Genomic DNA, 24591 nt, shown 5'->3' on the forward strand with positions numbered 1-24591 from the left:
TAGGCGTGAGCCACCGTGCCTAGCTGAGAGTGTGATGATTTTAAAAAGCCAACTGCGCTGGTGATCTGGGCTTTACACCTCACTGTTCTACATGTCAGTAAGACCCAGGAGAGGCCGCCTCAATGAACAGGTGTGTTCCAGGGTCGGGAATTGACGACCTCAAGAGAAAAAAGCTGTGAACACCTTCCACAGTCATGGGTTTCACAGGCTCGCACATTTGACCCTGCACTGGCCTGTTTTCATTCTATGGTGTCTGAAATTTTTGGCTCTAGTTTGCTGAGCTATTAAAGGCCATGTGCTAAAGTGTCACCTCACGGAGTCCTCATGACCATGATGCTGTATTCCAAGTGCTCCATTTTACTGCATTCCTCAAGAGCATTCGGCTGGTTTACAGATGGCACAGGGATTCGGTCTAATGCAGAACTTTTGGTCTTCAAAGAACACCTGGCCACACAGTGGTTCACACCTGTAATCCCAGCACTTTGGGAGGCCGAGATAGGCAGATTGCTTGAGGCCAGGAGTTTGAGACCAGCCTGGCCAACATGGCGAAATCCCACCTCTACTAAAATACAAGAATTAGCTGGGCATGGTGGCGCATGCCTGTAATCCCAGCTACTCGGGAGGCTGAGGCAGGAGAATCACTTGAACCCAGGAGGCGGAGGTTGCAATGAGCCAAGATCACACCACTGCAGTCCAGCCTGGGCGACAGAGAGAGACTCAGACTCAAAAAAAAAGGTATCACCTGGCTGGATGAGGTGGTTCACACCTGTAATCCCAGCACTTTGAGAGGCTGAGGTAGATGGATTGCTTGAGCCAAGGAGTTCGAGACCAGCCTGGGCAACAGAGCGAGACGCCCATCTCTACCAAAAAAAAAAAAAAACAAACTTAAATGAACTGAGCATGGTATCGCATGCCTGTAGCCCCAGCTACCTCGATCACCTGAGCTAGGAGGTCGAGGCTATGGAGAGCTGTTATTGTGCCACTGCTCTCCAGCCTCGGTGACAGAGCAAAAGACTCCGTCTTGGTAAAAAAAATAAAAATTTTTTTTAAAAAAAGGAAATCGGGTTTTTTTGTGGGGTTTTTTTTTTTGAGACAGAGTTTTGCTCTTGTCACCCAGGCTAGGGTGCAATGGCGCAATCTCAGCTCACTGCAACCTCCACCTCCCAGGTTCAAGTGATTCTCCTGCCTCAGTCTCTCTAGTAGCTGGGCCTATAGGCGTGCGCCATCACACCCAACTAATTTTTGTATTTTTAGTAGAGATGGGGTTTTGCCATGTTTGCCAAGCTAGTCTCGAACTTCTGATCTCAGGTGATCCACCTGCCTTGGTCTCCCAAAGTGCTAGGATTACAGGCGTGAGTCACTGCGCCCGGGCTGTGGTGTTTTGTTTTTTTTTTCTTTTTTGAGACAGGGTCTCACTCTGTCACCAAGGCTGGAGTACAGTGGTGCCATCACAGCTCTCTGCAGCCTCAAACTCCTAGGCTCAGTAAATCCTCCTGCATCAGCCTTTCAAGTAGCTGGGACTACAGGCGCATGCCACTACTCCTGGCTAATTTTTTGTTCCTTTTGTTTTGTTTTGTTTTTGTAGACTGGGGTCTCACTATGTTGCCCAGGGTGGTCTCAAACTCCTGAGCTCCAGCCACCCTCCCACTTTGGCCTCCCAAAGGGCTGGGATTACAGGTGTGAGTCACTGTGCACAGCCTAAACAGCAATCTTTAACCTGGAGGGGGGATGAGGGGGCTGCTGAGAGGTGAGAAGGGGGAAGGAAAGAGAAAGGGCAGGGGAAGTGTGGGTAGCTGGCCAATGCCAGCCTGGCTCACCTTTAGCTGCAACCTATGTTCATGGCTTCCTTGTTCCTTAAAGTAATTCAGTGACACAGGTCCCTGCTGTTATGCCCATATCACAGTGAGGACACTGCAGTTTCACCCAAGGGTAAGTGCTTCAGAATGGCCATAAGAATCCCAGAATCTGGTCCCCAGAAGGACAAAGCACATCCTCATTTTCCATACAGGTGGACAGAAAGGCGGACTGGCTTGCCCAAGGCCACACAGCGAGTAGCTAAGAGCAGAAACCAAACTTGAACTCCAGGGTCTCCTGTGTCCTGAGTTCTTGTCCTTCCCATCTCATACAGGCCAATATCTTGGCACTTCCATCACAGTAAGTGTCTATATTTATCATTTATGTTGAGACAGGGTCTCTGTCTGATGCAATCACAATTCACTGTAGCCTCCACCTCCTGGGCTCAAATGATCCTCCTGCCTCAGCCCTCTAACGCTGTACAGTCTCCCAGGTAGAGGTGCACGCCACTATACCTGGCTAATTTTTTATTTTTTATAGACATAGGATCTTGCTATGTTGCCAAAGTCAGTCTCAAACTCCTGGGCTCAACCAGTCCTCCTGCCTCGGTCTCCCAAAGTGCTGGCATTACAGGCATAAGCAACATAGCAAGACGTAGTCTCTACAAATAATGAAAATATTAGCTGGGAGTAGTGGCATATGCGTGTAGTCCCAGCTACTTGGGAGGCTGAGATGGGAGGATTGCTTGAGCCTGGGGGGTTGAGGCTGCAGTGAGCTATGATTGTGCCACTGTACTCCAGGCTGGGTGACAGAGTGAGACCCCCATCTCAACAAAAAACCAAAACCTACATTACAATGAAATATCTAGAATAAGTAAATCCACGGGACAGAAAGCAGATTTGCAGTGAAGAGGGTATAGGACGTGGCAGCTCTTAGGTACGGGATTGTCCGCAGTGATAAAAAGGTTCTGGAATAAGATAGTGGTGGTGGTTGCACACGATTGTGAATTGTTGGCCGGGGCGGTGGCTCATGCCTGTAATCCCAGCACTTCAGGAGGCCAAGCCAAGATTACCTGAGGCCAAGAGTTGAAGAAAAGCCTGGCCAATGTGATGAAACCCCATCTCTACTTAAAATATAAAAATTAGCCACCGGGCGCGGTGGCTCACGCCTGTAATCCCAGCACTATGGGAGGCCGAGGCGGGCAGATCACGAGGTCAGGAGATCGAGACCATCCTGGCTAACACGGTGAAACCCCATCTCTACTAAAAATACAAAAAAATTAGCCGGGCGTTGTGGCAGGCGCCTGTAGTCCCACCTACTCGGGAGGCTGAGGCAGGAGAATGGCGTGAACCCAGGAGGCAGAGCTTGCAGTGAGCCAAGATCACGCCACTGCACTCCAGCCTGGGTGACAGAGCAAGACTCTGTCTCAAAAAAAAAAAAAAAAAAAAATCAGCCAGGTGTGGTGGCACATGCCTGTAATTCCAGCTACTCGGGAGGCTGAGGCACGAAAATCACTTGAACCCAGGAGGCAGAGGTTGCAGTAAGCTGAGATCACATCACTGCACTCCAGCCTGGGCAACAGAGTGAGACTGCATCTCAAAAAAAAAAAAAAAAAAAATTGTGACTGTACCTAATGCCACTGACTTGGACACCTTAACCTGGTTAAAATGGTAAATTGTGTTACGTGTGTCTTACCACAATTAAAAAAATACATCACACGAGGCTGTCCAACCACCTGAGCCCAGGGGCTCAAGATGAGCCTGGGCAACACAGCGAGACCTCTGTCTCTACAAAAAAGCTGTGATCATGCCACTGCACTCTAGCCTTGGTGAGAGTAAGACTCTGTCTCAAAATTTAAAAACAACAACAAAATCATACAAATGAAAGAACAAATGGGTTTTTAGTATAAGCCAAAACCTAGCCATCTAGGGACTGAGTTGAATTGGGGGCTGTCTCCAATCACCAGGGCACTAGTTACCCTGAGCCACCACAAGCAGCAGCCTCTGAGGTCCCGGGAGAGAGCCCATCTTTCTGGAACACAAGCCACAGATCCTAGCAGGTCAGTCATCAACGGGAAACCACCACAGCCCAGAAACACGAATCCCTCAATGGCAGTGGGGGAACTGGGCATCGGCTATGAATTGTCTCAGACCCATATTCCTGAGCTGTTTTTTATTTCTTGGCCAAAGCAAAAGAATCCTCAACAACAGAAAAGAGAGAACAAGGCGACGGAGTGTACATTTGGGAAGAACAGGCCGCCCACCCTCTGTGGCAGCACTCCCACCCTGAAAGTCAGTCCTGGGTTCAAAATCGTTTTTTTGTTTGTTTTTTTATTTTTTTGAGACAGGGTCTTGTTCTGTCTCCCAGGCTGGAGTGCAGTGGCGCACTCATAGTTCACTGTAGCCTAGAACTCCTGGGCTCAAGTGATCCTCCTGCCTCAGCCCCTTGAGCAGCTGGGGCTACAGGCGCGCGCCACCACACCTGGCTAATTTTTGTTTTTGTACAGATGGGGTCTTACTATGTTGCCCAGGCTGGTCTCAAACTCCTGGGCTCGTGTGATCGGCCTTCCAAAATGTTAGGATTACAGGTGTGAGCCACTGCACCAGACCTCAAAATCTTTTCTGGGTCTCCAGGGAGAGTGAGGGGCTAATGCCTGTCAGACTAATCAGAAACTCTCCTGTTCTGGAAGAGGTGATGGCACCCACGTCCCCCAGGCAAGCATCTGGCCACACAAAATTTAGAGACACTAGCAGCGGTCCCAATTTTCATGGAACCCTCAGGAGGCCTGTCCACCTAATTTACAAGCTCTTCAGCCTGAAAAGAGCCTCATTAGACAAGGCTAAACTAAATATCTCTAAAGACAGGTAAGTTCTGGGGAGGCCGAGGCAGGCGGATCACAAGGTCAGGGGATCAAGACCATCCTGGCCAACACAGTGAAACCCCATCTCTACTAAAAAAGATACAAAAGACCAGGCACGGTGGCTCACACCTGTAATCCCAGCACTTTGGGAGGCCGAGGCGGGCGGATCACTTTGGGAGGCTGAGGCGGGCAGATGAGGTAGGGAGTTCAAGACCAGCCTGACCAACATGAAGAAACCCCATCTCTACTAAAAATACAAAATAGCCGGGTGTGCTGGCGCATGCCTGTAATCCCAGCTACTAGGGAGGCTGAGGCTGGAGAATGACTTGAACCCCGGAGGTGGAGGTTGCAGTGAGCCGAGATCGTGCCATTGCACTCCAGCCTGGGCAGCAAGAGTGAAACTCTGTCTCAAAAAAAAAAAAATTAGCCCGGCGAGGTGGCGGGCACCTGTAGTCCCAGCTACTCGGGAGGCTGAGGCAGGAGAATGGCGTGAACCCGGGAGGTGGAGCTTGCAGTAAGCCGAGATCACGCCACTGCACTCCAGCCTGGGCGACAGAGCGAGACTCTGTCTCAAGAAAAAAAAAAAAAAGACAGGTAAGTTCAATAAATGAGCTAAGTGACTAGGTTATACAAAAAAGACAGCGTGGGCAACATGGGAGACCCCATCTCTACAAAAATTACAAAAAAATTAGCCAGGGGTTGTGGCATGCCTATGGTCCCAGCTACTCGGGAGGCAGGGGTAGGACAATCACTTGAACCCGGGAGGCAGAGGTTGCAGTGAACCAAGATCATGTCACTGCACTTCAGCCTGGGCGACAGAGCAAGACTTCATCTCAAAAAAAAAAAAAAGTACTCCAAAGGGTTGTTGGAAGGTTTCAATGTGTTTATACAAGGAAAACACCCCCAACAGCACCACGTCATTGAGATGCCTCATTTCATATTATCACGAGCTGCCTGTGATTCCCCTGTGGGGAAGGAGGAAGTCTGGACTGCTTGCACTTTTTCTAACCCCTACCCCAGGCCTCCTCTACATCATCAAAGGGTCTAAGGTAAGTCCAGCCTCAGGCCAATCAGGTAGGTAGAGGCGAGGGATAGGAGGAGCCAAGTTTCATCCCTAGGAGGACATCTGTTCCCAGAACCAGCGACACCACACAGAAATAGATCACAGACACAAAGATGCTTTTAAAGGCAAAAATAGGCTAGGCCAGGCACAGTGGCTCATGCCTGTAATCCCAGCACCTTGGGAAGCTGAGGTGGGAGGATCGCTTGAGCTCAGTAGTTTGAGACCAGCCTGGGCAATGTGGTGAGACCCCATCTCTACAAAAAAATTAAAAATTAGCTGAGCATGGTGGCATGCACCTGTAGTCCCAGCTACTTGGGAGGCTGAGGCAGGAGGATCACTTGAGCCTGGGAGGTTGAGGTTGCAGCGAGCCAAGCTCGCACCACTGCATTCCAGCCTGTGCAACAGAGTAACACCCTGTCTGTCTCAACGGTAAAAAAATAAAAATAAAAAAAAAAGTAAAAAAGACTTTCCAAAAGCATGGAAAGACATTTCTTCTTCAGATTAGTATGGTTGTTTTGGGTTTTTTTTCAGACAGGGTCTTGCTCTGTTGCCCAGGCTGGAGTGCAGTGGCGAGACCATGGCTCCCTACAGCAGTGACCTTCTGGGATCAAGCAATCCTCTCTCCTCAGCCTCCAGAGTAGCTGGGACTACAGGCAGAGGCCACTATGCCTTGCTAAATTTTTTATTTTTTGTAGAGATGGGGTCTCCCTATGTTGGCCAGGCTGGGCTCAAACTCCTGGCCTCAAATGATCCATCTGCCTCAGCTTCCCAAAGTGCTGGGATTAAGGCCTGAGCCACCGTGCCTGGCCCGCACCCAGTGGATCTTAATATATCTTTATCCCAGGCCCAACACAAGGTTTCCTAAGTAAATACAATGAACAAATGAACTACCAATCCTGAGTACTTTACAGCCACCGAAGAAGAAACTTAAATTCAGTTTCCAACCCCAGGAGGCAGCTAGCTGGCTTCCCTTGGGCATCAGACATTGGAGAAGGACACCCAGACGCCTCGGAGGCCTCAACCAAAAAGCCTTACTAATGCCGAGACAAGAGGCAGTTCCACACAGCGGGAGACACACAGAAGCTCTGCAGTCACCCCCGGGTCCTCATCCCAGCTCCACCATCCGCTTACTGTGTGATCTCAGGCATGCCCCATACCCTCTCTGAGCCTACTTCCTCATCCATTACATGCACGTCATAATGAAGACTTTCAAACTGCACGCAGCTACATAGTGCCCGCATCAGCTGGCCGTGTCAAGGGCTGTGGGGATGTACAACCTGCTCATGTGAAACTGATTCGTGCTCCAACATGCTGGCCCAGGACAGCGAGGCTTCCTGACAAGGCTGGAGGGGTTCGTCTCACGAGGCCAGTGACAGCAACTGCTGCACATGACACACCTGCTGGTGGGGACTCAGGTTTCCAATAAGTGCCGAGAAGAAAACTCATCAGCCACAGAGTGAGGTTCCAAAAGGGGGTCCTCTACAGCTCTTTTGTTTTTTTGAGACAGAGTCTCGCTCTGTTGCCCAGGCTGGAGTGCAGTGGTGCAATCTCAGCTCACTGCAACCTCCACCTCCCAGGTTCGAGCAATTCTTCTGCCTCAGCCTCCCAAGTAGCTGGGACTACAGGCGTACGCCACCAGGCATGGCTAATTTTCCTTTTTTTTTTTTTTTTTTAGTAGAGATGGGGTTTCACCATGTTAGCCAGGCTGGTCTTGAACTCATGACTTCAAGTGATCTGCCCACCTCAGCCTCCCAGTGTTAGGATTACAGGTGTGAGCCACCCCGCCCACCCTCTGCAGCTCTTAATGGTGGCCTCTGCTTGGACACCCTACATAGGCTTTTGTGGACTGAGACCCCAGAAGCCCCCTCGCAGCGCCCACCCGAATGCTCAGAGCAATCTGCACAGAGCCATCGTGAGCTGAGCTGCACCTGTCACACTGAACGGGACCTGCCCGGCCCTCCTCGGCCGCCCAGCCCCAGACGCCACTCCTGCCCACCTTCACACCCTCCAGGAGTGCCTGGGGGTCCTCGATGCCCTCGGGGACACACTTCTTGTTCTCCGGGAGGGATTCCAGTTTCTCCACCAGAGCTTTCAGGCCCTTCAGTTCAAACTCGGTGAGATGGGTCCATTTGGCAGAGACCTCCGTGGCGGGAGAGCCGGTGGGGGTCTTGGGGTAGTCTACGGCCAATGTGGTGGACTTCACACTCTCCTCCGACTCGTTAGACAAAGTCCTTTTGAGGAATCGCAGGGCAGGTGCTTTGGGCTTCTTCCCGAGGGCCTCCTGGTCCTCGGAGGGCGTGCTGGTGGGTGAAGTGGAGCCATCGGCGGGCGGTTTGGGTGCCCTGTCCCTGCCCTCGCCCTCCTCGTCCTTCTCCTCCTCCTCCTGAGGCTGCTGATCACAGGCCTCCTCCTCCATCTCCAGCCAGGAATCCGAAGAGAAGCCGTCTATGCTGGGCTTCCTCGGGGCATCTGTGGGGGCAGGGTCACAAGAAAGACCGAGATGACACCTAACTCCCCGCCAAGGTCTTTGGAACCTCCACTCACCAAAAGTCCCCTTTACCCCAGAGATCCAGCTTCTCTAACAATCCTAATGGTCAGTGCCTCCAGCCTCTGGAAAGGCCGTGGGGGACGCAGGTTCAGATCCCCACCCTGCTGCTTCCCGGCTGTGTGCACCCACATGGGTTGCCCCACCTCTCTGAACACTGGCACTTTATTTATTTATATAAAGACAGTCTTGCTCAGTTGCCGAGGCTGGTCTGTAGTGAGACAATCTCAGCTCGCTGCAACCTCCGCCTCCCGGGTTCAAGTGATCCTCCTGCTGGTGCACCCACCACACTCAGCTAGTTTTTTTTTTAAGCTTTTTTTGTAGAGATGAGGTCTCATTATATTGCCCAGGCTGGTATCTGGCACTTTACTTTTTAATGTCTAAAAATAAGTCGAGGCTGGGTGCAGTGGCTCACGCCTATAATCCCTACACTTTGAGGGGCCTAGGCAAGTGGATTGCTTGAGCCCAGGAGTTTGAGACCAGACTGAGAAACACAGTGAAACCCCATCTCTACAAAAAATACACAAATTAGCTGGGTGTGATGATGTGCACCTGTAGTCCCAGCTACTTGGGAGGCTCAGATGGGAGGATCACTTGAGCCTGGGAGGTGGAGGCTGCAGTAAGCCATGAATGCACCACTGCACTCCAACCTGGGCAACAGAGCAAGGCCCTGTCTCAAAAAAAAATAATAATAATAATACTAAAATAAAATAAAAATAAGTCTAAGAGAGCATCTATTATATGATTCAACTCAGTGAAATGTCCCAGGCAGGGGACATCTATAGGGACAGAAAGTAGATGAGTAGTTGCCTAGGGCTGGGGAAAGGGCAGGGTGGGGAGATGAGACAACAGCTGAAGGGTATGAGTTTCTTTCTTTTCTTTTCTCTTTTCTCTTTTTTTTTTTTGAGACAGAGTCTCGCTCTGTCGCCCAGGCTGGAGTGCATTGGAGTCATCTCAGCTCACTGCAACCTCCATCTCCTGGGTTCAAGGGATTCTCCTGCCTCAGCCTCCCGAGTAGCTGAGATTACAGGTGCACCACCACACCCAGCTAATTTTTGTGTTTTTTAGTAGAGACAGGGTTTTACCTTGTTGGTCAGGTTGGTCTCGAACTCCTAACCTCAGGGATCCACCTGCCTCGGCCTCCCAAAATGCTAGGAATGTTTTTTTTTGTTTTTTTTTGTTTGTTTTTTTTTTGTTTGTTTGTTTTTTGTTTTTTTTTTGAGACAGAGGCTCACTTTGTTGGCCAGACTGGAGTGCAATGGCGCGATCTCGGCACACTGCAACCTCCGCCTCCCAGGTTCAAGCGAGTCTCCTGCCTCAGCCTCCCGAGTACCTGGGATTACAGGCATGTGCCACCACACTGGACTAATTTCATATTTTTAGTAGAGACGAGGTGTCACCATGTTGGCCAGGCTGATCTCGAACTCCTGACCTCAAGTGATCCACACGCCTCAGCCTCCCAAAATGCTGGGATTACAGGCGTGAGCCATCGTGCCCGGTGGTGCTAGGATTACAGGCATGAGCCACTGTGCCCGGCCCCGGGTTTCTTTTTGCAGTGACAAAAATGTGAAATTGACTGCAGCAGTGGCTGCATGTATCTGTGAATAGACTAAAAACCACTGGATTCTACACCCTAAATGGTGAATTGTGTGATACGGGAACTATATCCTAATAGGGCTGCTTAAAAAATACAAGGCAAAGGAAACACCCTCAGAAGGCCGTGGTGCTGAGTACACAGGTATCCCTGGGCACAGGCACTGGCACTGGCACACAGCAGCTCTGGATGGAGGGGGTGTCTCCCTCACGTTGCCCCTTCTCATTGGCAGATGGACTGGGAGAGCCAGAGGGAAAACAGTGGCAGGAAAACGTAAGGAAGATGTGGGTACTGATTACCCAAGCACCACCTCGAGATTTCCTCCTGTGCCTGCGAATGGAATATTCTTCTTCTGCCCTAAATGTCCAAGGGAGAGAACCAACCCTCGGCCTTCTGGCCTGGGGACTGCAGACACTCAGAAAGCCTCTCACTCTCCCCAGCCTCTGTCCCCGGGGGATCGTGGAGTTACTGTGATCATAGCGGCTCTCACGCTATTTCAGGATCATTTCCCTTCTCTCCTACCAGGCTGGGAGCTCCAGAAGGGCAGGTTGTAGGGTTTCGGGACTTTCCAACCCCCCCGAATATCACATCATCAGGCGGGAATGAGGCTCGCAACAGACCTCACAGGCAAAGACTTCCCAGTGAAGGCCCCAGCAGAAACACTGGTTCCCCATCATACGCCCAGCCTGGAACCCCTGAACGTCATTAAGGATGGGGCACAAGGGAAGGGATGGAAGAGACTTACTGTAAAGGGGAAATAAAAAAAGAATCTAAAAATCCTAGAAGCTGCAGGAAAAATTATGCAGACCCTCAAGGAGACAGACCAGTCTCATCTTTCTATCCCCTGGTTAAAAAAAAAAAAAAGATGCAGTGTCTGAGATGCTGCAGACTCTACATCACCCAGGAAAACCCCTGCACCACAACAGCTCAGACACAGCCGAGAGGAATCACGTTCTTCCTCTAGATTGCTGGTCGGGGCTTGCAGTCACAGCCAGATGCAACTTCAGGGCGGGCGTCTGTGAGTCAAGATTCAAGGGCAGAGCCGTGTTCGGGGGGGATGATGTCCCTTTAAGTACTGGCAGCAGGGCTGGGCGCTGCAGCGGCTCCAAACACTCTCTCCTGCTCCTCCAGGCCCGCACCACCTGCCCTGGTCACCCCTCCTGCTGCCTCAAAGACGGCCTTGGGTTTTCAGAGACTGGCTGCATCTCACAGGACTGCTCTTACATAGATAAAAACCCAACCTCCAGTGCAGGAGGAAAAATCAGCTGGTGTCCACGGACGAGCCAAAAGAACGAGGATTCTCTGCTCTGTGGGGTGATCCTGTTTTAGCAGCCAAGCCCGGGGCGGCCCCAACCTGCATCTACACAGCCATGGGCTGGAGGCCACACACGTGACTCTTTTGGGGATCCGAATTCATTTTCTTGGACTCTGTATTCCAGGTGGGAAACTGGCAAGAATGGCTTCCCCTGAGGGGTTCCTAGGATTCTGCCCAATACACTGATTCAACGAATCCCCAAAACGCAGGGAGTGTCTCCAGGCCCCACTGAGAAAATGATTTCTGCCCCAGCTGTGCAGCCGAGGCCGTGGGCTCCCTCCGGTTCACTCACCAATAAGCATCGACTCCCTCTGGTATTCCTGAGTGAGGTGGGAGCGCTGGGTCACACAGTACACGTATCTCTCCAGGACATACCAGCACATCTCATAGTAGAAGGGGTAACGGAATTTGGGCTGCACCTGAAAGCAAAGACGCAGGCAGGCAGAGGTCAGTTTCCAGAGGGCGAAGGGGGAAGGAGGGAGAGAAGTGCGGGGCAGGCTCCCTGCAGGTGAGGGTCACTGTCATCATCTTAGCGAGAGCATGGATGGTCGGGGGAGAAATGGTGGGGTGCTGGAAGGGAGATGCCGGCAGCATGCACAAATCAGGCGGAGGACGAGGCCCGCATGAGCGCCTCATCTCAAAGGTCCCTGAGCTGCACGCCCCAGAGGTTGGATGGGGGCCACTTGGTGCTCCCGTGAGATGCAGAAAAACAGAATTCTCCCCTGACCTGCCTGCAGAGAGTGTGGGCACCTGCAGGTGGGAGCCGCTGCCTGATTCTAGCTACAACAGACATAGGTTCCTCCTTGTTTCTGAAAATTCCTGCACAGATTCTGCTGTTCCTCCCTCCTGCTTGAAAACCAGAAATCAACTTCCAAGCCTTATCCATTTGCAGACAGGTTATGGAGCCTCCTCCTGTTTGTTGGGAGGGAGGCCAGGCCAGCGGACCAATAAGAGTGAGGGGGTGTGGCCTCGCCTACCTCCAGGGGTGGGGCCTTGAAGGGGTCCATCTCCTGCTCCTCCCCACACCCGTCTGGCACTGCTCAGCCTGCAAGGCCACAAGGGCTCCCTCTGACAGAGGTCCCAGGTATGACCTGAGACCAGCGTGATGCTGAGCTGAGGGAGACACATCTCGGGTCTGGAGCAGGAGATCCCTTTTGTCCCACCTCTGTCACCCAGGCTGGAGTGCAGTGGCACGATCATAGCTCACTCAGCCTCGACCTCCTGGGCTCAAGCGACCCTCCTGCCTCAGCCCTGTGAGTAGCTGGGACTACTGGCGCGCGCACCACCACGCCTGGCTGGGTTTTTTTGTATTTTTTGTAGAGATGGGGTTTGCCATGTTGCTGGTTGGCTGTTTATCATAGAAGAGGAAGTAAAGGTGGAGACAGCTTTGTGTACTAGAACTGTCAAAAGGCCTGAGCCCCGGGAGATTCCACGGGGGGCAGTTCAGGGTCTGTACAGATGAGATGTCACCGAAAGATGGGAAGGAAACAACGCCACTGATGGACCCAACACAAGGATGGAAAGAGGTCCCTGACACCCACACGGGGCCTCTCCTGCAGAGGCCACACGATGGTCTCACACGCCCACACTCACACCTTGCTCCCTGGCTCTCTTGCCAAGAGGGTGTCTGCGGGGACGAGAGAGCCCTCTTCCCCTCCCTGATCCTATGCGAACTCAGGGAGTTGGATGGTGAACAATTACATTCTCCCACCTTCTAATCACACTCCCCTGCCCCTAATATCTTCGCTCCCCTAATCGCACTCACCCATCCCCCCATTCACACTCTCCTAACCCCCATCACATTCCCCACCCTCCTATTCACTCTCCACCCTCCTATTCACACTCCCCACCCGCCAATCACACTCTCCAATCCCCATCACACTCCCCACCCCCTCTAATCACATTCCCCATTCCTCTAATCACACTCCCCATCCCCAATCACACTCCCCACACCCCCATTACACTCCCCACCTCCTCTAATCACACTCCCCATCCCCTCTAATCACACTCCCCACCCCCTCTAATCACACTCCCCATCCCCTCTAATCACACTCCCCATCCCCTCTAATCACACTCCCCACCCCCCAATCACACTCTCCACCCCCTCTAATCACACTCCCCATCCCCTCTAATCACACTCCCCACCCCCTCTAATCACACTCCCCATCCCCTCTAATCACACTCCCCACCCCCTCTAATCACACTCCTCATCCCCTCTAATCACATTCCCCACCCGCCAATCACACTCCCCACCCGCCAATCACACTCCCCACCCCCCAATCACACTCTCCACCCCCTCTAATCACACTCCCCATCCCCTCTAATCACACTCCCCATCCCCTCTAATCACACTCCCCACCCCCAATCACACTCCCCAAAACCCCATTACACTCCCCACCCCCTCTAATCACACTCCCCATCCCCTCTAATCACACTCCCCATCCCCTCTAATCACACTCCCCACCCCCCAATCACACTCTCCAACCCCTCTAATCACACTCCCCATCCCCTCTAATCACACTCCCCACCCCCTCTAATCACACTCCCCATCCCCTCTAATCACACTCCCCACCCCCTCTAATCACACTCCTCATCCCCTCTAATCACATTCCCCACCCGCCAATCACACTCCCCACCCCCCAATCACACTCTCCACCCCCTCTAATCACACTCCCCATCCCCTCTAATCACACTCCCCATCCCCTCTAATCACACTCCCCACCCCCAATCACACTCCCCACAACCCCATTACACTCCCCACCTCCTCTAATCACACTCCCCAACCCCTCTAATCACATTCCCCACCCGCCACACTCCCCACCCCCCAATCACATTCCCCATCCCCTCTAATCACACTCCCCACCCCCTCTAATCACACTCCCCATCCCTCTAATCACACTCCCCATCCCTCTAATCACACTCCCCATCCCTCTAATCACACTCCCCATCCCCTCTAATCACACTCCCCATTCCTCTAATCACACTCCCCATCCCCTCTAATCACACTCCCCACCCCCTCTAATCACACTCCCCATCCCCCTAATCACACTCCCCACCCCCAATCACACTCCCCATCCCCCAATCACACTCCCCACTCCCTCTAATCACACTCCCCATCCCTCTAATCACATTCCCCACCCACCAATCACACTCCCCACCCCCCAATCACACTCTCCACCCCCTCTAATCACACTCCCCATCCCCTAATCACACTGCCCATCCCCCTAATCACACTCCCCACCCCCAATCACACTCCCCATCCCCCTAATCACACCCCCCACCCCCTAATCACACTCCCCACCCCCTAATCACATTCCCCATCCCCTCTAATGACACTCCACATCCCCTCTAATCACACTCCCCACCCCCAATCACACTCCCCACCCCCTCTAATCACACTCCCTATCCCCTCTAACCACACTCCCCATCCCCTCTAATCACACTCCCCATCCCCTCTAATCACACTCCCCATCCCATCTAATCACAATCTCCACCCCCAATCACACTCCCTATCCCCTCTAACCACACTCCCCATCCCCTCTAATCACACTCCCCATCCCCTCTAATCACACTCCCCACCCCCACACTCCCCATCCCCTAATCACACTCCCCACCCCCAATCACACTCCCCACCCCAATCACATTCCCCATCCCCTCTAATGACACTCCCCATCCCCTCTAATCACACTCCCCACCCCCAATCACACTCCCCACCCCCTCTAATCACACTCCCTATCCCTCTAATCACACTCCCCATCCCTCTAACCACACTCCCCATCCCCTCTAATCACACTCCCCACCCCCTCTAATCACATTCCCCATCCCTCTAATCACACTCCCCATCCCTCTAATCACACTCCCCACCCCCCAATCACACTCCCCATCCCCTCTAATCACACTCCCCACCCCCTCTAATCACATTCCCCATCCCTCTAATCACACTCCCCATCCCTCTAATCACACTCCCCACCCCCCAATCACACTCCCCATTCCCTCTAATCACACTCCCCACCCCCTCTAATCACACTCCCCATCCCCTCTAATCACACTCCCCATCCCCTAATCACACTTCCCACCCCCAATCACACTCCCCACCCCAATCACATTCCCCATCCCCTCTAATGACACTCCCCATCCCCTCTAATCACACTCCCCATCCCCTCTAATCACACTCCCCATCCCCTAATCACACTCCCCATCCCCCTAATCACACTCCCCACCCCCAATCACACTCCCCATCCCCCTAATCACACCCCCCACCCCCTAATCACACTCCCCATCCCCTGATCACATTCCCCATCCCCTCTAATGACACTCCACATCCCCTCTAATCACACTCCCCACCCCCAATCACACTCCCCACCCCCAATCACACTCCCCATCCCCCTAATCACACTCCCCACCCCCAATCACACTCCCCATCCCCCTAATCACACTCCCCACCCCCAATCACACTCCCCACCCCCTCTAATCACACTCCCTATCCCCTCTAACCACCCTCCCCATCCCCTCTAATCACACTCCCCATCCCCTCTAATCACACTCCCCATCCCCTCTAATCACACTCCCCACCCCCAATCACACTCCCCACCCCCTAATCACACTCCCCACCCCCTAATCACATTCCCCATCCCCTCTAATGACACTCCACATCCCCTCTAATCACACTCCCCACCCCCAATCACACTCCCCACCCCCAATCACACTCCCTATCCCCTCTAACCACACTCCCCATCCCCTCTAATCACACTCCCCATCCCCTCTAATCACACTCCCCATCCCATCTAATCACACTCCCCACCCCCAATCACACTCCCCATCCCCTAATCACACTCCCCACCCCCAATCACACTCCCCACCCCAATCACATTCCCCATCCCCTCTAATGACACTCCCCATCCCCTCTAATCACACTCCCCACCCCCAATCACACTCCCCACCCCCTCTAATCACACTCCCCACCCCCTCTAATCACACTCCCTATCCGCTCTAACCACACTCCCCATCCCCTCTAATCACACTCCCCATCCCCTCTAATCACACTCCCCATCCCTCTAATCACACTCCCCATCCCCTCTAATCACACTCCCCACCCCCCAATCACACTCCCCATCCCCTAATCACACTCCCCACCCCCCAATCACACTCCCCACCCCCTAATCACACTCCCCATCCCCCTAATCACACCCCCACCCCCTAATCACACTCCCCACCCCCAATCACACTCCCCACCCCCTCTAATCACACTCCCCACCCCCAATCACACTCCCCACCCCCTAATCACACTCCCCACCCCCAATCACACTCCCCACCCCCAATCACACTCCCCACCCCCTCTAATCACACTCCCCACCCCCAATCACATTCCCCATCTCCTCTAATGACACTCCACATCCCCTCTAATCACACTCCCCACCCCCAATCACACTCCCCACCCCCTCTAATCACACTCCCCACCCCCTCTAATCACACTCCCCACCCCCCAATCACACTCCCCATCCCCTAATCACACTGCCCATCTCCCTAATCACACTCCCCACCCCCCAATCACACTCCCCACCCCCAATCACACTCCCCACCCCCCAATCACTCCCCATCCCCCTAATCACACTCCCCATCCCCCTAATCACACCTCCCACCCCCCAATCACACTCCCCACCCCCTAATCACACTCCCCACCCCCAATCACACTCCCCACCCCCAATCACACTCCCCACCCCCTCTAATCACACTCCCCACCCCCAATCACACTCCCCATCCCCTCTAATCACATTCCCCATCCCCCTCTAATCACACTCCCCACCCCCAATCACATTCCCCATCCCCTCTGACACTCCCCACCCCCCAATCACACTCCCCATCCCCTCTAATCACACTCCCCACCCCCAATCACATTCCCCATCCCCTCTAATCACACTCCCCACCCCCAATCACACTCCCCACCCCCTCTAATCACACTCCCCATCCCCCTAATCACACTTCCCATCCCCCTAATCACACTCCCCACCCCCTAATCACACTCCCCATCCCCCAATCACACTCCCCACCCCCTCTAATCACACTCCCCATCCCCCTAATCACACTTCCCATCCCCCTAATCACACTCCCCACCCCCCTAATCACACTCCCCATCCCCCAATCACACTCCCCACCCCCAATCACACTCCCCATCCCCCAATCACACTCCCCATCCCCCAATCACACTCTGCATCCCCCAATCACACTCCCCATCCCCGATCACACTCCCCATCCCCCAATCACACTCCCCACCCCCTCTAATTACACTCCCCATCCCCCTAATCACACTCCCCACCCCCGATCACACTCCCCACCTCCTAATCACACTCCCCACCCCCAACCACACTCTGCCACCCCCTGTAATCACACTCCCCACCCCCTCTAATCACACTCCCCACCCCCCTAATCATACTCCCCACCCCCAACCACACTCCCCATCCCCCTAATCACACTCCCCACCCCCCGATCACACTCCCCACCTCCTAATCACACTCGCCACCCCCTCTAATCACACTCCCCACCCCCAACCACACTCTGCCACCCCCTAATCACACTCTCCCACCCTCCCCAAATCACACTTGCCCACCTCCACTGCCCTGCTCTCTGCTGACAATAAACAGGTGACATTCCCCATCTGGGACAAAGACAACTAGAAGCAGACCTCCGTTCTCCTTTTGCCCTAAAATGCTATTTTCCTGCATTTCTCAAAGTGCCCGTCTGGAAAAGGCCCAAACCCAGCATCTCTGAGAGTCCTGGCTCTCACTCAGCTCCTGGCCTCGAGGCCTCCTCCCACTGCTGGGCCTCCTCTCTCCGCCTGCACACTGGGTGCTGGGCTCTGCCTGCCTCTGATGGATGGAATGCTTTGGAATGGGATCATGGCCACCACATGCTCTTCAGCCCCCAGGGGGATGCACGGAGTGGGGACCATCATCTAGCGGTTTCCTTGGCTCCAGCTCCTTTCCTGAGAACCCCAGTTTCAGTGCTGGGAGAAGAGTCATCTTTTCTCATAGTTACTACATCGGTGCCCTCTGGAGTTTAAAAAAGAGGGGCTCCTAGGCATGAAGCAAACCTTGATTTCCTATGAAGAAGGGTTTAGGGGACCTCAGCCCCACCTCTATTCAAGAGAAAGGGACAAAAGATTTTGGAACGAATTACCAGTACTTAAAAAGCAAGCTGAGGACGGACAGACCTCATCCACATTTCCTGACATGAGACTTGATTGGTAAAACTCTGAAGTCGGTTTTGACTTTTCAAATCTTTTTGACACCTTCCGAGCCATTCTGCTCGGACACCATGACCACCTGGGAATCTTTCTAAATTAGGGGAAAAAAATTGAGGGGGCTGCATTTCAGGAGGGAAAGATAAGTCTCCCTTCTTTGTTGCTGAACCCAAGGGAAACCAGCTGGGTGAAAACAAATGCTGATGAAGGAATTCAAATTTTTATTTATTTATTATTTTTTTTTTCCAAGAGAGGACTGCGGGAAACAAAAATTTGCAAAGAATTGACTTACAAACAGGTTGTCGCCTTCCACCCTTCGCCTTCAAAAGGTTTCAGCCACATGCCTGGGGACATTAAACATATGGTTGCTCAACATTATTTGTTGACAGACTCGGAGCCTCACCAAATTGAGTTAACCAACGTCAGTCCAAAACAAAAGGCAAGGCAGTCACAAGGCATGCAATGCTCCCAGCCTGCAGGTCATCCATCTACCAGAGGACCTCAGGGCCCACTCAGCGGCATCTGGCCTCAGCCCTTCCTCGGAGGTCCAAGTCATCTTCAAGCTGAGTGACCTCAGGAGATGACAACAAAAGGTTTCTCGAGTGTATCTAGAACTCCCAGGTCTCAAGGACTTGAAAAAGTCAAAATGTGAGAGTGGGTGGAAGTGTCCTACAATTTGTTTTTCTCCTGGAAAAAAAAAAAAAAATCAATGGAAAAAAAAAAAGTCCAATGGTAGGGGGAAGGGGAGAGGGAAGGTCAATTATTTGCAATTTCCAAATAGATTCAGTGGCTGTAAGGGAATGGGGCGTGTCGGCATTACCTTTTCTGGGAAGGCTGCTTTCACTAGAGCCACTGGGAGGGGGGGAAAGATAAATAAAAGATAAATATAAGAGAGATGCCAGTTTAATGATCATTTGGACCATACCTATTCCCTATCAACCTAACTGAAGTTAAAAGAATGTAGTGATGATCGAGATGTTGTCTTAAGTATCAAATGCACAACATATCCACTCGTTGCTGTCACTCTTCCATCACTCTTCATAGCTTCAGGATGAGGGGAAGGGGAGATTTCATCTACAAGGGTTGGGGAATGGAAATCCACCAGTCCCCAAACACCTGTATATGTTCGTGCCACCTCATGGGCAGTGACATTGCAGGATGGGGTCACCTATCATCTCGCCAGAAAAATTTAAATGGTGAAGGTAAGACACAGCTTCCTAGGGAACCCTGGGGTTCCCTAGTTTAGATAGGGGTCCCCACCTTGGGCCACAAAGGCAAATTCTTTTTCTTTTCTTTTTTTTTTTTTTGAGATGGAGTCTCGCTCTGTCGCCCAGGCTGGAGTGCAGTGGCTCAATCTAAGCACACTGTAACCTCTGCCTCCTGGGTTCAAGCAATTCTCCTGCCTCAACCTCCCGATTAGCTGGGACTACAGGCATGAACCACCGCGCCTGGCTAATTTTTGTATTTTTTTAGTAGAGATGGGGTTTCACCATGTTGGCCAGGCCGGTCTCGAACTCCTGACCTCAGATCATCCACCCGCCTTGGCCTCCCAAAGTGCTGGGATTATAGGCGTGAGCCACCGGCGCCTGGCCAGGCAAATTCTTTTTCTAAGACAAAGCCACACCATGGAGCTTGGAGACTTGACTGATAGTTCCCTCTGTCCCACCTCCTGCATTTGGTTTCCAGGCAAAGCCATGTTTTAGGACTCTTAAAACACTTTTTTTGAGGGGGGGGATGGAGTTTCGCTCTTGTTGCCCAGGCTGGAGTGCAGTGGTGCGATCTCAGCTCACTGCAACCTTTGCCTCCCGGGTTCAAGCAATTCTCCTGCCTCAGCCTCCTGAGTAGCTGGGATTACAGGCACACACCACCATGCTCGGCTAATTTTTGTATTTTTAGTAGAGACAGGGTCTCACCATGTTGGTCAGGCTGGTCTCGAACCCCTGACCTCAGATCATCCGCCCGCCTTGGCCTCCCAAAGTGCTGGGATTACAGGCGTGAGCCACCATGCCCAGCCTATAAAACAGTATTTTTAAATGGCCATAACCTTCTTAAGAAAGCTCTCAGGGCTGTAAAGAATGAAGCTGTAGTGAGCTGACAAAGAGCCCTGGCATCTTATCTGGTTCCAGAATTCTCTCCCCAGTGCCTTTTGTCTGCCTTGGCTCCTAAGGCATAAACAATTGGGCCTCGTAGCCAAGTCCCTCTCCCAAGACCAGAAATCAAAGCAGATTAAACAGCCTGCCGCTGCTCCCAGCCCAGTCTGCCCCAAGCCCCCGCTGCCAGCCTGCTTCGGTGAAACCAGATGGGGTGCCCACTCAGGGTAAGGGACAGTAGGCCCCGGTGGGGGAGGGGACCTGCCATTCTCAACGAGGACGTGATATTCCACGTAAGCTCAGTGTGATGCTCAGGGGTCCGGCCAGCACCCTGCCAATCGTCATGGGTGGGGGAAGGGAGCTGGGCTCCTAAGGGAACCATGGGGCCCAAATCCACTGAGTTTACAATTGAATTCCCAGGGGGACGGGGTGGTTGTCCAGCAAGTTGCCACAGCCTTTAGAAATCCCAGCCTGACTCTGGCTTTCAGGAATTGCCTGGAAAGTCGTGGGCCTGACTTCCACTAGATTTCTCCATCTCTATTCCACACGTCTGCTCGTGCACAAACTGGCCTGTACTCCAGGACAGGCCAAAGAACAGTTGGCCGGAGCCCCAGACAGCATTGACCCAGACTGTGAGATGACCGCTTATATCCAAAAAGTGCCTTTCTCCTGAACGGCATGGGGCGGCTCCTCCAGACCAGGGTGGGGGCTGGCCTTCCCCAGGTGGGATGGGGATGGTGGGCCACAGAGAGGTGAGGGGAAAAAGTCCACAAAACGATGGTCTCCCATGGAGCCCCAGCCCAGACCCAGGTCTCTGCAGATCTAGGCGTCACGTATCAATCTGCAGAGGTACACATGCCTCGCAACATCTGACCACCGAACTCAACTCCAGGTGGTCTCCAGGAAACCCCCAGACATGGGCCCGCAATGCCGGGACTGTTCAATGTTCAGATACAAAGGCAGCAGCTAATGCTTTGCTCATGTATGTGATTTTGTGAAAACCAAGGCCTGAAAACAAGACCAGGAGAGACAGGGGCTTGGTACAGAGCAGGTGCCCTTGTGAGACCTCTCCTTAGATCTATGCAGAGCAACACCTCACTGGGGCAAAAAGCCATCTCAGAAGCAAATCCCAAGAAGAAATGGTGTGGTCTGGCTACAGAATGGAATATTATTCAGCCATGAAAAGGAATGAAGCTCTGGCACATGCTACAATGTGGATGAACCTGGAAATCATTATGCTACATGAAAGAAACCAGACACAAAAGGCCACACGTTGAATGACTCCATTTACATCAAATGTCCAGAATAGGCAAATCCACAGAGATAGAAAATAAATTAGGGCTAGCCAGGGGAAAGGTGGGGAGACATAGGAAGTGACTGCTTGTGGGTACAAGGTTTCTTTTTGGGGTGATGAAAATGTTCTGGAATTAGTGGTGATCATGACACAATTTTATAAAGATACTAAAACCACTGAATTGTATACTTTGAATGGTAAATTTTAGGGTATATGAATTATATCTCAATTTAAATAAAAGAAAATGAATATTTGAATAGCTGTGTTGAAAAAACAGGAACAAGTAGAACAAGAAATGGGACTTTTTTACCCCAAGTCTCTGGGTTTTGTTTGTTTCTTTGTTTTTTAGTATGAGACAGGTCCGGCTCTGTCGCCCAGGATGGAGTGCAGTGGCGTGATCTGGGTTCACTGCAACCTCCGCCTCCCGGGCTCAAACGACCCTCCCACCACAGCCTCCCAAGTAGCTGGGACTACAGGCGTACACCACCACGCCCAGCTTTTTTGTATTTTTGGTAAAGACAGGGTTTCATCATGTTGGCCTGGCTGGTCTCGAACTCTTGACCTCAAGTGATCCACCCACCTCGGCCTCCCAAAGTGCTGGGATTACAGGCATGAGCCACCGCGCCCGGCCCCAAGTCTTCAGTTTTGACCCAGTTTGGGACCTGTCTTATGTGCCTGGGGACACGTGATCAAGTCCTAGCATGAGAAAGGCCATGGCATGTTCAGGCCACTTGTCCTTTTCAGGGGACACTTGTGGAGCGAAGGACACACATCAGTTACCTAAGCCTCCACCCATGGTCGTAGGACATGGGGTGAGTGAGGGAAACTTGACGTCTGGGAAACTAGCACTGTCCCTGTCAAGGGCAGAGAAAAGCCTCGGCCCCAGGAAACTAGAGACGTCCTCAGCAGACATGGAGACTATCTCAGAGACAGTACCCAGGGGGACTCAGGCACTGGCTTCCTCAGGCTTCCTCCCCAGTCAGATCTGGGGTCCCTGGGAGAACATATAGCCAAGACCTGACCTCAGACCAGGACAGGCCCTTCCAAGGTCCACACCCATCCTCCAAACAACAGCGACCAAATCCCCCTAATCCCTCACACCACTTTCTCCACGTGAGAAGGAGGAAAAGGCAGGTCCCTGAAATCTCACGGTGCTTTCTCAGAGACACTTCCTCTTCCACAAGGGGATTTTGGCTGCCCCCAACCTGGAGGTGAACAGAAACTCCAGGGCCTCCGGGTGTGGCTCCTACAGGCATTCCCCTGCCCCACGCCCTGAAGAACCAGGACTGAAGCCAGCTTGAGAGAGGAATTGGGAGGGAGAGGGGAACTGTGGAGGACTTCAGCATGACCTGTCCCACACACCGAGCACCGGCAGAGCTCAGGGGCCGGGCGCGCACGCGAGGAGAGAAGGGAACCTCCTTACCCGCGTCCTGTCCTCGATCTCGTAGATCCGCAGCTGCATGGGCACGTTAAAGCTGTGCAGGATGTTTCCGCCGAACACCAAAGAGTCTACAGGGGTGTAGACGGCATGGATCCAACCTGGGGTGGGAAGGGCAAGGAGAGGATGAGCCGCTGGCCCCTGTGGGCTCCCACACCTCACAAGGCTGCAGGGAGGGAGAGCGAGCGTGCAGGAGGGTGCAGGGAGTGGAGAAGAGCAGCCAGGGCCTGGGGCAGCGGCGCCCAGCAATGCCTGCTGCAGAACGCCCAGGCCTGAGCCGCCGAGAGGACTCAGACTTGCAGCCTCGAGCAGCCACTGTCTGGCTCAAGTCAGGAGCTGGGAAGCTGCAGATCAGCCCCCACTTCTTGAGGACCGTGATGACAAAAGCTTCCTCTGGGGACCTGGCTGCAATGGCCAGCAGAGAGGCAGGCCCTTTCCCCACCTCCACGCAGGCCACGGAGCCTCACCTCCCCTCCCAGGTGGCACATGTGTCCAGAGTCTTTCCTCACCATCCCAGAGGGGTCACAAAGGATGGCTGGGAACCATGACGCAGGAGTGACGTCTTGCCAGAGCTGCAGGACCCAGGCACTTTCCTCCGCCCAAGTCCATCTTCTTGTCATCAAACTCCACCCAGGCCCCTTTCCATGTGGTCTCCTTGGTCACACCACGCCTGCATGCCCCCCTCAGCTCTGCCCTCCACTCTGCCCCACAGGCTGCTGGTAAGTCTCTCCTGCAGCTTCTCACAGCTGGGAGCCGCAGTTTTTCATCTCTCCAAGCTCCTAGCCTGGAGCCAGACACAGTCACCATCACAAGGGAAACGGAGGCAGGGCCAGGTGTAGTGGTGCACCTCTGTGATCCCAGCACTTTGGGAGGCTGAGGCGGGAAGATCGCTTGAGCTCAGGAGTTTGAGATCAGCCCGGACAATATAGTAATACCTCATCTCTAAAAAAATTTAAATAAATAGCAGGGCATGGTGGTGCACACCTGCGGTCCCAGCTACTCAGGAGGCTGAGGTGGGAGGATCACTTGAGCTCCAGAGGTTGAGGCTTCAGTGAACTGTGATCACACCCCTGCACTCCAGCCTGGGTAACAGAGATGACCATCTCAAAAAGAAAAAAAAAGAAAAAACGATAATAGAGGGCCCACCTTGTGCCAGGCACAGTGGTCTAAGGGCTTTCCAGGCCTTAACTCATTAATTCTCATGAAATCCCTAAAAAGTATATACTATATTCATGGCCGGGCATGGTGGCTCACGCCTGTAATCCTAACACTTTGGGAGGCCGAGGTGGGCGGATCACCTGAGGTCGGGAGTTCGAGACCAGCCTGACCAACATGGAGAAACCCCATCTCTATTAAAAATA

General features: G+C 52.8%; 1 protein-coding gene across 19 annotated transcripts in view; it reads right to left on the reverse strand.

Moving 5' to 3' along the window:
* KDM2B (lysine demethylase 2B) overlaps nucleotides 1-24591 on the reverse strand; it is a 170068-nt gene that overhangs the window by 72127 nt on the left and 73350 nt on the right. For all 19 annotated transcript variants that reach the window (XM_063593729.1, XM_063593725.1, XM_055096262.2 and 16 more), the window contains 3 exons: nucleotides 23216-23331; nucleotides 11464-11590; nucleotides 7714-8186 (listed from right to left, as the gene is read on the reverse strand). In XM_063593729.1, coding sequence (XP_063449799.1) covers nucleotides 7714-8186; nucleotides 11464-11590; nucleotides 23216-23331 — 716 coding nt within the window. The remainder of the gene's footprint in view (nucleotides 1-7713; nucleotides 8187-11463; nucleotides 11591-23215; nucleotides 23332-24591) is intronic.

This window comes from Pan paniscus, chromosome 10 (genome assembly GCF_029289425.2).
Source record: "Pan paniscus chromosome 10, NHGRI_mPanPan1-v2.0_pri, whole genome shotgun sequence".
Lineage (NCBI taxonomy): Eukaryota > Metazoa > Chordata > Mammalia > Primates > Hominidae > Pan > Pan paniscus.